The sequence below is a fragment of the Malania oleifera genome, chromosome 1 (assembly GCF_029873635.1).
Source record: "Malania oleifera isolate guangnan ecotype guangnan chromosome 1, ASM2987363v1, whole genome shotgun sequence".
NCBI lineage: Eukaryota > Viridiplantae > Streptophyta > Magnoliopsida > Santalales > Ximeniaceae > Malania > Malania oleifera.
Genome location: NC_080417.1, coordinates 3,374,349 through 3,391,456, shown reverse-complemented (window position 1 = coordinate 3,391,456; position 17,108 = coordinate 3,374,349). Strand labels below are relative to the sequence as shown.

At 37.7% G+C, this 17,108-nt stretch overlaps 1 protein-coding gene across 1 annotated transcript; it reads right to left on the bottom strand.

The window, feature by feature from the left end:
• Positions 1 to 6,023: 6,023 nt before the first annotated feature.
• On the bottom strand, positions 6,024 to 9,159 carry LOC131165303 (probable mannitol dehydrogenase). Its single transcript, XM_058122966.1, has 5 exons — positions 8,623 to 9,159; positions 7,931 to 8,044; positions 7,068 to 7,581; positions 6,823 to 6,976; positions 6,024 to 6,425 (listed from the first exon to the last, which is right to left on the bottom strand). Exons 1-5 carry the CDS (start codon positions 8,724 to 8,726, stop codon positions 6,220 to 6,222), a joined length of 1,092 nt encoding a protein of 363 aa, XP_057978949.1. The 5' UTR covers positions 8,727 to 9,159; the 3' UTR covers positions 6,024 to 6,219.
• Positions 9,160 to 17,108: the final 7,949 nt, after the last annotated feature.

The window sequence follows — 17,108 nt, the reverse complement described above, 5'->3', positions numbered from 1 at the left end:
TGTTATGTTAGCAATTTTTATTATGTATACAGAATATTATGAATATGTATATACAAGCATACATATCAGATTATTTTTCCTAGAGAATTATGAATATTATCTTTATAGCAGAATTATAGAAATTGAGCATGAGAGTATGTTTACTCAAATGTGTGGTAGGAGTTTATTATAGTATAGTATATAGATTTTTCAGTATTACAGATATTCAGATATTTCAGATCATTAGCAATGAATGAGACCTACAATATTTCTTAAAATAATATGATTTCTATACCATAACACTCAGACAGATTTTACAGATATTATAGACAGATTATTCAGTTATAACATCAAGATGCTATAACTAGATTATACAAAGATTACAGATATTATACATAGATATTATATACAGATATTATGAATACAGTTCAGAACTATAATGTTATGGTTGTTTTTGAAATCATGTTAAAAGCAACAAGAATATTATATATTTATATATGTTTACAGTATTACACAGTTACAGAACCCTGTGGAGATTACAGACAGATAAATATACAGCAAAGCACGGTACCGTTGCTAGTACAGAATAGAGTACAACCACATAACTCCGATAGTATGTGAATTTCATCTAGTCGGGTCAAGCAAAATTGCAGTCTCCCCAGCGAGCTGGGTTGAGGTGGCTCGCTAGACGATGTTAGAGTTTAGAGATTGCCCGAAGAGATTGCAGTGGGCTAGATTGGCGGATGTACAGATATAGATTAACTTGCCTGATAGGCCAACTAGAGTAAGTCCAACCTACAAGCCGCACAACCCTATCATGAGGGGTTATATCACGATATACATATCCCAGGGTATAACAGAAGTTCCTATATACACATATATCACACAGCAACAATTTATATTATTATACTAGCAATACCTTCAGATAGCAAACTCAGATACATAGTCATATTTTAAAAGATTACATGATATATAGTTATATTCTGTATAGTTTATCAGTTTTCTCAAATTTTAGTATTATTTTAGTATTTTAATTATGTAACTCAACCGCTACACACTAGTAATAGCATATTTCTACTTACTGAGTGTTGCCTCATCCTAGTGACTTATCATTTTTTCAGGAGATCTAGCTAGGCGAGCAGATCAAGCTCGCGGGTAGAGGTTGACTTGAGCTGCCCTTGTGGGAAGGGTAGGTATTTTTGAGACTATTGTGTTTTGGGATAGTTTCCAAATTATAGTGACATCACTGGGTATTTTGTATTGTAAATCTATGTCAAAGTTCTATAGTTTTCTAATATTGTATTGTATATAGTAGTTCCCAATTTTTGTTTACCGCTGCCTAGTTTTGTATGATGTACAGACTACAGAGTCTTCCCCAGTGCTCCTTTGGGTTTGAGATTTTATTAGTAGTATTTCAGACAAATGATATTATGATTTACAGAAAAAAAAAATGATAAATCAGTAGTAGGTCGTTACACCTTGAGTTGGCGAGAAGCATAAGTGATAACCTTTCCCTGTTGCATCAAAACACATCCGAGCCCTTTCTAGGATACATCACTGTAGATCACGAAACCACCATCCCCTAATGGAATGGTCAACACTGGGTTTGTGACTAGACGTTGCTTCAACTCCTAGAAGCTTTGCTCACACTCACTAGTCTAGTCAAACCTACTATTCTTTTTCGTAAACTGTGTCAAAGCACCTGACAGCCTAGAAAAGCCTTCGATGAATTAACGATAATACCCTGCAAGACCTAAGAAACTTCTAATATCATGTGCAATCTTTAGTCTCGCCAAATCAATTACCGCCTCTACTTTACTTGGGTCCACTTAAATTCCCTCCCTATACACTACATGCCCTAGAAATGCAACCTGTTCCAACCAGAACTCGCATTTCTTGAATTTAGCGAATAACTTTTTCTCTTTAAGTACCTGAAGTACCAACCTCAAATGAGCTTCATGTTCTGTAGAACTCCTTGAATAAATCAGGATGTCATCAATGAATACCACCACGAATTGATCTAAGTATGCATGGAACACCCTCTTCATTAGATCCATGAATGCTGCAAGTGCGTTTGTCAAACCAAACGACATAACCAAAAATTCATAATGACCAAACCGAGTTTGAAAGGTTGTCTTTGATACATCCTCTGACTTCACCTTCAACTGGTGATACCTGGATCGTAGATCGATCTTAGAGAAAACCTAAGTACCCTTCAGCTGGTCAAATAGGTCGTCAATACGTGGTAACGAGTATTTATTTTTCACTGTCACCTTGTTAATTTCTCTATAGTTGATGCACATCTTCATCGGTCCGTCCTTTTTTTTCACAAACAACACCGACTCTCCCCAGGGTGATACGTTCGGGTTCGGTTTGATGAAACTACTATCCAAAAGTTCCTGTAGTTGCTCCATTAACTTTTTTAGTTCAGTGAGCGCCATTCAGTAAGGTGCCTTAGAGATTGGTGTCGTCCCTAGTGCTAACTCAATAGAGAACTCCACCTCACGATCTGGAGGCAATTTTGGTAAGTCCTCAGAAAACACGTCCGAGAAATCCCGTATCACTGGAATATCCTCCAACTTCAGTACCTCCTTTGGTACCGCTTTCACACACACCAGGTACCCCGAGCAGCCGTCCAAGAGTAACCTTCTCGCCTGAATCGCTGAGAGGATCTGTGGTGCAGAGCGCACACACGACCCAACGAATTTAAGCTCCTACTCCCCAAGAGGTCTAAACATTACCTCCGTCTTTCGAAAATCTATGCTCACATAGCTGGATGCTAACATATCCATTCCCAAAATAATATCAAATCCGTACATCTAAAAAATAATTAGATTAGCAGGCAACCTCCTCCCCTGAATCTCCACTAGGTGGTCTCTAACCACCTTACTGAACACAATAACTGACCCCGTCGACGTGACCACACCTAACTCGACTCCTAACAACTGAGTCTCGATTCCACACACTCTAGCAAATCCCTAAGATATAAACGAGTGGGTTGCACCTGAGACGAATAACACAACAACATTATATGACATAACTAAAATCGTACCTGTCACCACATCACTGGTGTTCTCTGCATCACCCAGCGTCAATGAGTACACCCACACTTGCGCAGTGCTCCCTCGTGACCACCTTTGGTTGTCTGACTACCTCCCCCATACTACTGCTGTGGAGGCGCGTAATTCAATATCACGCGACAATCCCGCACTTGATGTCATGCACTATCGCACTAGTAGCAGCTCGTAAAATCATCCCTACACTCGCCTGCATGCTTCTTATGGCATTTGGGACAGCTAAAGTGCTGAGAATTTCCCTGAGGGGCTTGAGGTCCCATCACTTGTCGTTGGCCCAACGAACTACCAGGCCACTTCCATGAGCTTTGGTTGGTGCTGGACTAAAAACTCTGAGACAACAACTTCTTCTTCTGATTTTCCTTTCTTTGCCCCTCCTGAATATTGACCTCCACCACCATAGTTATGTTCACCAGTTTAGTAAAGCTCTGAGCCAATAATGTCGCCACCTACGCGCGTATTGCCTGCCTTAGCCCTCTCTCAATCATCCGAGCCTTCTTTGGCTCGTTCGGGACCGTATATGGAGCGAATAGAGATAATTTTACAAATCAAACTGCATACTGCTATACAGTCATGGGCCACTAGGTCAGATGTAAGAGCTCCTCGGCCTTCGCCTCCCAGGTGGCAATGGGGAAGTATCTGTTGAAGAAAATCTCCGTGAAATAGCTCCAGGTAATAGAGACATACCTTGGACACTGTTCTTTCACTAGCCTAGCCAATCTCCACCACCTCTTTGCCTCCCTCACCTGTTTGAAGCTGGCAAACCGAACCTTCTACTCCTCGGTACATTCTAGCACACCCAATAGCTCCTCCATCTATTGAACCCAATCCTTCACTGCAATCGGGTTCGCCCCTCTTGAAAATGCCGGTGGATTTGTCTAGGTGAACTGCTGGAACGTGCAGCCCATTGTCAGCCACTAGTTGATCTTGCTATCTGGAGTCCCTCTAGGATTCCTTCCTAGCTTGCCACGCTATACTGCACAACACTGCCGAAGCGTCGACATCGTCCTCACTGGATGTGTCCACATGGTTATCTCCCCTGACATCCACGTCTTTTCCTTGGGGTCCATCCCGTAAGCGGAATAGAAACCAGCTCAATATTTCCTTCTAATCATGTGGGACACAATTATTAGCTGAAGAAATACCATGACATGTAAATTCTCAATTTAAAAGAACAAGTCAAGCAATCTTGACACAAAACCGTCAACTGTTTGCCATCCACAAACCATCCCTCTCTTTGATACGTGTACACACTTAGTCGTATAAAGATATAGACCTCTAATCCCTACTCTGGGACAATTACATATACTCACTTAACCTAATGTCTCAACTTAGATTCCGAGTCTCAGCCTCTCAACCCTAAAATGAAGCCATTGATGAATTTATCATGGTTTTTCTGAAATTGTCATTTCAGGAAAAACATAGAAGACCGTCGAAAGAAATCTGCCTCTAAGCCTCTAGACTAAAACCCACCTAACTTAATAACTCTTATCCTCATCTCATCTCAATCTATACTCTGGTAATCCTACTCTGGTAATCCTTAACCATCAAAGTTTGCAGAACCTAGCAAACCTAAGCTCTGATACGACTTAAAACGCCCTAAACCTCTCACAGGTATAAGGTGCTACTTTAATGATGTTTGTGTACATGATACCATCTCATAATATAAAACATGCAACGAAATAAAAAAAACCCATCAAAATTTGATGGCTCCTGCATCAGAAATTGAGTCCTTATAGTCTCAAAATTCTCATTCAGACCCATAAAATACCTCATTGCATAAGTCTTGTCATGATAAGCATTTAAGGTTTTGATTGCTCCATAGGTACACTCTGGTAATGGCTCCAAATTAAGCAATTGATCCCACAACTTCTTGAATCTTGTGAAGTATTCTGTGACTGTCATCTGGTTCTGAGATATATTAGAAATCTCCTTCTGAAGACTGTAGATTTTAGGACCACTACCTTGTGAAAAGAGTTTTTGCAATTTAAGTCACATCTCTCTTGCAATTTGACAATACATCATGCTGCTAGATACATTAATGTGCATGGAGTTGATCATCCATGAAATCACCATTGTGTTGCACCTTAACCAATCTTCATAGAAAGGAGATTCTAGATCTAGCTTAACAATTTTGCCATTAATGAAACTTATCTTCTTCTTGGTAGTGAGAGTTAAGATTATAACCTTGGACCAAGAATGATAATTTTTCATTCCAAGTAGTGGTTACGTAACCAAGATGTTGCGTGGATTTTCATTCGAATTGAGAAAATATGGATTTGTTTGATCGCTTGATTCAGGAGATGCCATGGATGGTTTTCAAGAATTCAGTCGAGGAAGATGATCAAAAAAAGAAAAGAAAAAGTAAAAAAAATCAGCTAGGAAATTAGTTAAGCTGTGCTAGCCGAGTCTCTAATGCCATGTAAAAATTGAATGCTCTATTTTTCATTGAAGCTGAAGAAGAAGCAATTACAGTGAATGAATTGAACAATAATTTTCATACGCCCAACTGATATATATGCAAGAGCTGGCTAACAAATAAAAAAAAAAAAAAACTAATTTTCTGTTGGAGGAAAAATTGTTACAACCATTTACTAAAGCTACCAACCACAAAATAATATTATCACAAGCAGCAAATCCTCATAACTCATGCTCTATTCTTGGATCACTGTCTTACCTTTCACTATACTGATATCATTCCCAACATTACCAGCATTGGTGGTAATCTCGTGGTAATCTCATTAAGTTTTACAAATTCTTCAAGGGCTTTCTAAGCCTCAATTTTTGTTTGTTTTGTTTTTTATCTTTTCTCCAGTTGTCGTGTTCTTTCTGTCTTATCCTTTCTCTAGCTCAGCGAAAAAAATGTTTATCAAGCTTTCAAGTAACTTATCGAATGAACTCAAGCCTTGCACCCATTAAATTCCACATAATTTTAAATCCCTATTGGACATCACATTTTCTAATGCAACATTTAAGTCTAAACCCATTAATTGCTGAAATTTTGAGATTACAATATTTCGTTAGGAAAACTAGAAAAGAAATGTTCCACAAACAAAATCATAGAGAGAGAGAGAGAGAGAGAATGTGAAAGAACAACACTAAAACCTCCTCTAATCCATCCTTTTCACTTATTATCTGAGGCAACTTGAGAGTTACTAGGCATGGTTTACTCGGCAGCAGTTAATGTGTTCCCAATGTCGATAACAAAACGATATTTAACATCAGCTTTTGTAAGACGTTCCATGGCAGTGTTCACATAGTCCATTGGAATAACCTCAATATCGGGTGTAATATTGTATTTTGCTGCAAAATCAATCATCTCTTGTGTCTCCTTCATGCCACCAATACAACTTCCAGCCACCACTTTCCTCCCTGTCAATTCACAATCAATGTTAAAGAATGACTGATTTTCACCATAACAAAGCTACCACTTAAGAAGAATGGGAAGGAAGGAAAACACATAAACGAGTATCATGTGAGTAACCAAAGTCAAATCATAACTGTACACAGAAATTTTCCTTTTCCGTTCGTATAATGCCCTTTCTAATTCTCAAAGACGAAGCTATGGTAAGTAGAATGAGTTTCATAGAAACCTAAAATAGGTAAAACCCAAAATACAGTATCTTACGAAAACAAAGTAAGAATATCTAAGATTTTAGAGTGATTACATTACAATTTTACCTCTTCCACCCCCAGACCCCATTCCACACCCCAACAAAAAAATAAGTGGAACTAATTTTTAGGGTCACACATATCATAAGTTCCTTACCCATAAGGAGAGGAAAGATGGGTAGCTCAAGCGGTTTGTCTGGAGCACCAACCATGACTAGAGTTCCATGAGACTTCAATAGGCCTAGCAATGGCAAAAGAGGATGAGCTGCAGAGACCGTATCAATGATACCATCCATTGTGCTCATGGCAGCCTACCACACCATAAATAAGTCAAATTACTTAGAAACAATACACCAAATAATTTACATAGACTCAATTACAGCAACATGTTTAAGGCCTTACATTCATTTGATCTTGATCATGACTAACCAGAAACGAGTCAGCACCTAGATGCTCCACGGCTTCCTCCTTTTTTTTGGGTGAGCCACTAATTACAGTCACTTTAACCCCAAAAGCTTTTGCGAACTTCACGGCCACGTGTCCCAAACCGCCTAAACCGACGACACCAATATGCATCCCGGGCTTGTTAAGGCCGTAGTATTTCAAGGGACTGTACACTGTGATCCCCGCACATAAGAGAGGAGCACCACCATCAAGAGGAAGGTTTTCTGGAATCTGAATCACAAAGTGCTCGTCAACTACCATCATGTCTGAATAGCCACCATATGTGGTGGTTCCATCACGATCAATGGCACCATAGGTTAATATCATTTTGGGACAATAATTCTCAAGATTATTATTGCAATTGTCACACGAGTGGCAAGCTCCAACCATGCACCCCACCCCTACTTTATCTCCAACCTGGACATTTCGCACCTTGTTCCCTATTTCTGTAACTATGCCTACAATCTCATGCCTGCAATTTTTGACAATTTGGGTTATGAAAAGTGAGATACATATAATTAGCTCCAAAATATCTCCTGGCAATCGAGAATGTGACATATTTGGTCAAAGTTTGGGCTTGCAAGTAGACAAACATCGATAACTCTGTGAATAATGTGGTTCATCTAATATATGTGCCTCTACCAACATATATATTTTGGTCCTACAGCTTTCGCAATATGTGATATTATTCAGTGTCATACCTTTGTGATGCTGAGGCATAAAACTGATTAATCACTGACAGTGGAGACTTTTGTTTGGCATAGATTCCACAAATAAAGCTAAAAATAAAACTGGAAAGACAATAGAGATGGGACTTATACCCAGGAACTAGAGGATATGTAGAAATGCCCCATTCATTTCTCACGCTGTGAAGATCAGAGTGACAAATCCCACAATACAGTACTTTGAATGTAACATCCTTCTCGCCAGTTGCCCTACGGAAATCACCAATATTAAAAATAATAGTCCAACAACATTCAATCACCATGGCAAACAATCAAATATAATCAGATCTCATAGTTAAGTTTATAAAAGAATTAATTATTGTAGTTGCCTAACATCTCAAATAGCCAAACTGCAAACTACAGAGCCTAGTTAAGTTCAGTGACAATAGCAGTAGGGAGAGACTTGTAATTCTCAAATGAAGATGTGTTACATGAATTGCGAAATATAAAAAGATATGCACATTTCTAAAGGTTTTAAAATTTTCATAAACCTCACGAAAAGATAAAAATATTTTCAAAGACTTCAAAAGTTATATCAACATCATTAAGCCAAAGAGATGCGAGGTTTCAGCAACACAGATTCTTGCATCAATCACCGAGAAAACAATGTAGGCGAGAGAGATTAAAAATGGCAAGATGCTAATGGAGCGTGGATCGCAGGATTCAGAATGTCTAATCATCCAAACTCGACTCAGATTTAAAAAAAAAACTAGAAAAAATAAAAAGCAATGAACGGAAACGAGCACAGATTGGCGGATGGCGGAAGAAATCGATGAGAGAGTAAGCACCTTCTAGAGAAGTTGAAGGGAGAGAGAACGCCTGAAGTGTCTCTGGCAGCCCATCCGAAGGCCTTCCGCTGGTGCTCGTGCTCCGGACAAGATGATTTCGCCATTAATCCCTCTTGCTACAGATGATCTTTCTACGGAGAGTGTGAGCGAGTGCGATGGTGATCGAGTGAGGGAGGGAGAATATTTATAGAGTGGAGGAGTGACGATGACAAGAGTGACGTACTCGCTGATCTCAATGCCTTTGACGAGTGACGTACTCGCTGATCTCAATGCCTTCGAAGGTTGCGTCAGCGGTTGGAGCCGCAGAAAAATCTTCAGAAAGTGGAAAATGACTTCATCACCGACGTCCGGCCCCTAATTTTTGGACAAATTTAAATTTTTGCTTTCAGGTATCGGAAGGGACACGGTCTGCGTTGGTTGAACCGACCGGAGGTCCATAAAGTCGCCGACGAAATTATTGGGCGGCGAGGCGGTGGATGGTTCTCGTCTGGATGTAAACAGTTTCAAGTGGCGGAGCTTTTGTTCCCATCGGAACCCTTTTTTTTTTTTTCAAGGTTTATGGAAAAATATAGAATTAAAAAAAAATATATATATATATATATATATATATATATATATATAGTCGAAAATATCTGGGAGAAAACAAATAAGAAAAAAAAAAAAAAAAAGTCCTCCCAAAAGCAAACCACAAACAAAAACTAAAAAGACAGAAAAAAAAAAAATCAAAACTAAACAAGCCTAATCAAATAACCCGAACTAAACAAGTCTAAAACAAACTTCTAGACAAACTGCACAAGCCTAACCAAAAGAAATGAAAAAAAACAGAACATTAACATCTAATATTAGGGAAGCCGAGACTATCAAGTCTCAATATGCTTCTAAGTTTCCTTGAAAGCTCATCCCCACCCACACCCTCTTCCTCAAATTGATATATCATATCTTCTTCACCTTGACGAGTAAGGTAGTTTGTCGCTTGATTAGCTTTTCTATAAATGTTTCGAATAAAGAACCGAAGACCTTGAAGCTTTGAAACAATCTCCTCCCAAAAATCTTATAAATACCACATCGTGCATTTATCATTATTAATCCAATCAACAATCAGTTTAAAATCACATTCAATAATAATATTATGGAAACTCAGATCCTTACATAACAACACCTTCATGTGCATAGCACGAAACTCAATTTCATTATTCGTACCTTGGCCAAAATAAGAAGAATATGCACCTTTGAGTTTACTAGAAGAATCCTGAATAGTACCTCCACCCCCCCACGAACCCGGATTACCTCTATAGCTTCCATCAATATTCAACTTCACAAAACCTGTTGATGGTTTCTCCCAAACAACCATACACTGTTTTCTAAGATTATGAGGCACTGTTCGAGGTTTATCAAATAAATCAAATATGTTGGAATTAATGTGATCCTAAGAGGGGGGGGGTGAATTGGACATTTAAAACTTTTCGATTAATTTAAAACATTTCGCCGATTCACCACAGTTCATATCTCATTCAATATATATACGTGTATGTAAAATGAGTTTAATAATGAAAGGAAACATACACGTGGGCAGTAACTTATTTAAATCAAATGTGTGTATGCAAATAATTTTGACATTAAATAAACATTCAGACACATGTTGAAATTAAAGTGTAAGAAATTAAATAAAATAGAGAGAGCACACCACAAGAAATTAAATAAAAATATTTTTGTACATGAAAATGTTTCTGAAAAATACAAGCAGAAATGTACATATTTAAGCTCTAAATACATGCACTCCAATATTATATGATTTATGCTCAGTAGAGTAAGGGTACTTAACTATATTTTAACCCTAATAAAAAATTTTCTTCAAAAAAATATTTCAATAATAATATAAGAGAACCTAGAGTTTTGCTCTTTTAATAATTTTGCACAAATAATATATAGGCATATATAAAAATGAGAAATATGTTCTCCAACAATGATTTTTGCAAATAAAAGTGTTTGGAGAATCTCGAGTTTAAGTTCAAAACAATTTGTGCAATAAATAATTTCTCCAAAAAAAATGTTTATCGAGAAAAAATTAACCGGAAAAATATATTAAAGCTAGTCTCAAAAAATGATTTTAACAAATGAAGTTGCAAGTGAGAGTAAATGTAAATGAGTGTAAAATAAATGCCCAAAGTAAAATGTCTCTTCAAAATGATTTTCAAAATGATGATTGGAAGAGATTGGAGAGTATAAACTGTAATGACCCGAAGAATAATGTTATTTTAATAATAAAGAGAAAGGAAAATGAGAACAGGAACAGAAGGAGACAGCAGACTTCGTCGACGACATTGCATTTTGGATATAATAACCTGAGATATTTTTCCAGGCTTCGTTGACGAACACAGGGGTTTCGTCAACGAGGGTTCTTCAGGACCTCGTCGATGAGAAGATACCGAGAGAGGATTTTTGGGAAGTCTGAAATTCGTCGACGAGAGTGCAGATTCATCGATGAACTTTCTACAGGACTCGTCGACGAGGTGACGTGGCTCGTCGACGAATCCCACAGTATAAATAGCCCTAAACTGATTTTAATCGTAGAAAATCAACGAAAATTCTCTTCTCTCTCTCCTGGACGGTTCTTCCTCCATCTCTCTTCAATTTCGGCTGTGTCAGTCGCCGGATCGACGATCTGATGCCACCACGACGCTCCTGGCGGAATTCTCCTCAAGTCTGCTGGGACGAATTGTCGGTGGGATCAAGTCGAATTTCTTCCCAAAATCAGGATAAGACTTTTTAGCCAATTTTTGACATTCTGTCAGTTGTAGGAAATGATGTAGGCCAAGAAATATTAATATTCTGTTCTGACAAATATTGTTTTCAGGATGTTGAGTAGGAAGCCCTTTGAGTGTTACCAGTATACCACAGGGGCTTTTTAGTAGTCAGATAAGGGAAACATGCTATGCTAGGAAACTTTTTTATGATTTCAGCATGAATTTTACATTTTTATCATTATTCAGGTTATATATATATATATATATATATATATATATATATATTACAGTTTCCAGAATTTGATAATATTATTATGTAATTGTGTGGCTTGAGTCGATAACAGAAATAGTACTATATTTACAAAATTTGTGAATACTATGTTTATAGTCATTAACAGAAATACCATGTTATTTACACGATGTAGAATGATGAATTTTTCAATGAACAATATACTCAGAAATATGCATTTTCAGTAATCCTAGAATAACATGTTTATCAGTACCATAACGCCCCAATATACGGATATTCAGACAGCAGTTCAGTTATACAGAAAATCGATTTTCAGTCAAATTATTTAGAATTTCAGATAAATTCTATGGGGTTATGGTTATTTTAGAAACCACAGTAAAAACAGTAAATTACAAATATCAGTTACCTATATAGTATCATACCCTGATGGATCAGACATCAGAGCATGGTACCGTAACTACAGATGTTCAGTTCAGAGTGCAACCACTTTACTCAGATAGTAAGTGGTATGAGGTTGATCGTGCCCACGTCGGGACAGGCTCTCCATCGGATATGGATTGAGGGGGCCGATCAGACTGTCGGAGTTCAGTTGACTTACCCTGGTCGGCCAGCCAGGATAGGTCCCACCTTTGGGCTGCACAACCCTGTTATGAGGGGTTAAATTATGACATACAACCATCCAAGGAAATTTTCTCAGATATTATAAGTATAAGTAGATTTTTTCAGATATAGTAGTATTAATATGAAAAGTAGTTTCATACGGATTAGCATGTTAAATAATATAGTTAATGGTTTTATTATACGTTATGTAATATCGGCATTTTCAGATTCAATTATTCATGTTATTCCTAAATCAAATTATTCTTACCAACTATAGCTCAGTGGTCACACACTAGTAATAGCATGTTTCGTCTTACTGAGCATTGGTTCATCCCAGTGTTGAATTGTTTTTCAGGTGAACCAGCTAGGCGAGCGGAGCAAGCTCGCAGGTAGAGGGGCTGTTGTACTGCCTTTTTTTTTTTAGAGTGAGTATTATTTTTTTTTGGGTGTTATGTTTTGTAAATCCTTGGTATTAAAAAGGGTAGAATCGAGAGAAACAGTGATGTTTGTATATCATGGAATGATTTGATACTCTGGTATTGTATTATATGTGAACTTATTTTATATGATTGGACTTCCGCTGTTTAGGTTATTGTTGGATATTAAAATAAGGGGAAAAAATTTTATTTTATTAGCAGGTCGTTTCATAAATTGTAACCCTAAAAATATTTTACAATGAAAATATGAATGGGGGAACTTTGATTAAGAAAATGATTAGAGAGGTTTTAAAGTTAATTAAAGTTGCTAATCTGGAGTAATAAGGGAATATTTATAGAGTTTGTGAAAATTATGACTATTGGGGACACGAAGGTCATTTTAAAAAAATATTAATGATATTTAATTAAAACTAACCTCATTTTACCGTGGTAAAAAATTCACTAACCAGAGAGGCTCGGTCAACCGAACTTAAGGTTTGGTTGACCGTGGAGCCAAGTTCGGTCGACTCGGAAATTTTTGAACTATAGCTTCGGTCGACCAGACTTGAGGCGATTTCCAAACCCACGCGGTTCGGTCAACCGAGTCAATTTGAACTACGAGGTTCGGTCGACCGGGCGGTTGGCATTTCCCATGTGAGGGTTCGGTCGACTAGGACGTTGCCCATATAATTATAGTCGGTGGACCGGGAGGTCAACTTGTTGGCCGAAGGAGGTTCGGTCGACTAGGGATTTTCCATATACTTCTGGTCGATCGATCGAGTAGTCAACATTGTGACCTGGTGGGGGTTTGGTCGACCGAGGAACTCAGTGCAATTGAGTTCGGTCTACCGAACATGTCAATTTCGGAATTTTCGGTCCCTTTTCTCTTATAAAATTTTCCCTATTCACATGATGATTAATGTTAAAACTATAGAGGATATTTTTATGAAGTATTTAGGGTCCTAAGGTCAGTTTAAGACCTTTGAGAAATAATCCTAAAAAATCGACATCGGTTGACCAAAGGTCGACCGAAGGGTGACCTATGGTCATTCTACGGTCATCTGATCATTTAAAACATATCATGCAGATGCATGTTTTATTACAGACCAAAGATAAAAATTAAATGCATATACAAATTAAAATGAACGTCTTCGTCTTTTTCTCTTCAGTCTTCATGGAATAAGCTGGAAAATATGATCTTTATGTTCCTCCAGGCTTCCATGTATTCTACCTCATGTGTATGCTGAATCATGAACCTGTTCAAAAACACTAAATGCACACATGAGATACTTGTGCTTTGTCAGTATCAAAATAGGGATCGGACTCAAAAGTCAACAAAATCCCCCGAACTCGGGTTGCAGAACAGAGTGCTCTATCAAAATACACCTAATCCAAAAACAGACGGATCACCAGACCATCTCCTTAGATTCCACCGTATCTTCCATCCTAGCTTTGCACCGAAACTGCCAAAGATGCCAAGTGATGATAAAGGGAATTAACCCAATAAAAATGCCATGTTAAGAACATTTTTTTGCTAACGAAAACCAATGAAAGACACGCCCCCACTAGGTTCCTGCACTGAAGCTCGGCAAGCCCAAAAAACAAGCAGCTCAATCCTAAACAAACGAAGTCACCTCCCCTGAACTCAACACATGGTCAAGTGATTATGCGTCAAAACTGCGTAATTGGATGTTTAACCCGAGCTTTACGGTTTATATTTTTAATTAAATGTAAAAAATTGTCTAATATTTTAATAAAGTGCCAAAATTATCATTCTTGAATTTTATTGCATTATTTATGAAGTTTTGGTAATTTTTTGTCGCAGGAAAATTCCCGGGAACCAAAACCAACACTTATTCGTATTTCATGCATAACTTTTCCTTCCAAGCTCCGATTAAGATGATTCAAATTTTTGGAAAAAAAGGAAAGGATTATCTACAACTTTTGTGTTTTGAGTTTTGTGAGATACGGGCTCCAGAAGAGCAGAATTTGCAATCAACAGAGAACAAAAAAATATAATAATTCGGGTCCTCTAAATGGGTCAAATCTCTAATCCGGGTCTAGGGCTTTCTTCCCCAATCTCTATTTATTCTTCTCTTCCCCTCTTTCCCAGCGTGTGCCCTGCGCACCAAGCTTTTCTCTCCTCTCCTTTGCTCTTCTTCTTCTTCTTCTTCTTTGGTTTTGTATTTTTTTCTTTCAATTCTGCTTTGTTCTCTTCTCTTCCTCTCTTCCCTCTTCTCCTTCCCTTGTCTGTTTCTCCCTTACCTTGCCTTCAACCCCTGCCCCGAGCCCTCCTACTGTGCTTCAATCTGCTACAACCGAACCTCTGTTTTTATTTTAATTTTCTCCTTGAATTCTCCCCTACTCTCTTCCTCTCCCTCTTTGTTCTCCCTAAACTCCCTCAGCTTCCCTCTGCTTTGCTGCCAGCACCCGCTCCCTGAAGCTACTCCATCACAGCAACACCATACCAGATCCCTAAAGCCACTCCAGTGGAGACTCTTCTGCAGCAGTTCCACACAACAGCTGCAACCACCTTCGACAACACAGCAGCAACACCCGAGAGCAAGCCAGCATCTTCTCCACTCTGCTGCCAAGCCATTCTCTGCTGCAACCCGTGAAACACCAGCAGCCGTGTGTCTCTGTAGCTGCAACAACACCAGCACAGTAGCCCCTTGTTCGAGCACAGCAAGCCTTCCTCCACAGTAGCCGAAAGTCTCCATCACAACCAGTAGCAGCAGCAACCTGAGAACCATCTGCTATGGCTTTTTTCCCTTTCTCCGTTTATTGCAATTGAATGTGTTTTGTTTTTAAATTATTTAGTTAGTTAAATAGAGTGTTGAAAATTTGTTTGAGTGATTGTTAAGTACTTTTACTTTATTTTATTTTATTGATGTTTAGTTCTTGATTATTTGAGATTTCTCAATTAATATTGGCATTAGATTGGTAGAGTTTAGTTTAGCTTCTTTCAATTATTTATTTATCGTTCTTCTAATTTAAATTCTGTTTTACTTCTAGCCAAATAATAATAAAAAAAAAAAGAATTTTTGTTTGAAGTTGTTTTTCCAAAATTTAGTCTTTTTATTGAATCTCGGGTTAGTTAGGGTCAATTTCGTCAAAGGTCGTATTTTTCAATTTTGTTAAAGTTCTTATTTTTATCTTTCGGTATCATTCAAAGTTTAGATTTTTGATGTATTTGCATTTTTGTTCGAGTTCTCGGTTTGAATTATTGATCCGTATTAAAGGTTTGATTGTTAGTGCGTATGTGTTGATTGAGTTTCCATTCCTGTGTGTTTTAATTCCGTGTCCAAAGTTGCCATTTTTAATTAGTGCGTGTTTCGATGTTTCCTTAGATTAGAGTTTCATGTTTTAGTTCCATGTTTTAGGTTTCCAGTTTTTATTAACGCGTGTCCCAATGTTTCTTTAAGTAGACGTAGGGTTTCTATTCTTGTTTTCTTTTATTTAGTGCATGTTAGTTTAGAGTTTTAAATTACGTGTCATTTAATTCATCAAAAGTGAAATTGAACAATCTTGAAAACTCTGAATCTAAACCAAGTTCAGTGCATTTTTATTTTCAATTGGACGAACGTTAAATCTGAGATTAAACGCATTCCCTGAGGAGACGATCTAGCCCTTGGGCTTAATATTACACGACAGAACTCCTATACTTGGGATAGTTTTCGAGCTGCTCATTTTTCGAGTGACTCATCAAGCATTTCTATCTTCCTGTTAAGACAACAATCACATATTGGGGCAAGATAAATACCACAACACTGAACGCACATATCCACCGACATGCAATTGAACCGCGCCTTCCACATGCACACTAAGATTTTTTTTGGGAGAACTTATGTCATATCCACTCCATACCTGAGTATTTATCTTGCTTTAATCTAATAATTTCCCAAGCACTAGATGATGAAAAAATTTCATCCAAACATCTTCCAAATTAGAACATCTAGACCCTGTTTCTTAATAGGCAACGAGTGCAAAATGTCGCGCAACAAATCAGGACCAATAAGATCTTGCATTTGCTCAAAATTCCACCTATTATCATCCTAGCAATCCCTTACCTGGATAAGAGGACTGGAGATGTCCTCCACCCTTAAACAAAGAGGCCCAGAGCTTGTATTAAGGACTTCCAAAACCTCGAACAACTTGAATAATTGCTAGCTAGAGAAAGATGACATTTTTTAACGTATTTAGCCTTGAAAAATCACATCCATAAATTATTCATTTTCAACAAATGCCAAAAAAACTTCATATGAAGATATCTTTACACCTCCACAAAATCTCTAATTCCCAAACCTCCTTCTAACTAAGGAATGTATAATTTCTTCCAAGCTCGCCATTTATGCTTAACCTTTCCATTTTCCTCTCCCCAAAAGAAAGGGGATAAAATAGAATTTACCTTCTTTAGGGTAGAGTAAGGAATGTCAAGCACGGCTAGCTAGTAAGATGGCAAAGATGACAAAACAT

What these genes read in the sequence shown, in the direction of transcription:
- LOC131165303 (XM_058122966.1), bottom strand. Translation starts at nt 8,726, where the DNA reads ATGGCGAAATCATCTTGTCCGGAGCACGAGCACCAGCGGAAGGCCTTC. An exon ending in CCCTTCAACTTCTCTAGAAG is followed by an intron (nt 8,045 to 8,622) that starts GTGCTTACTCTC and finishes TGATTTCCGTAG; the next exon opens with GGCAACTGGCGAGAAGGATG. An exon ending in ACATATCCTCTAGTTCCTGG is followed by an intron (nt 7,582 to 7,930) that starts GTATAAGTCCCA and finishes CAAAAATTGCAG; the next exon opens with GCATGAGATTGTAGGCATAG.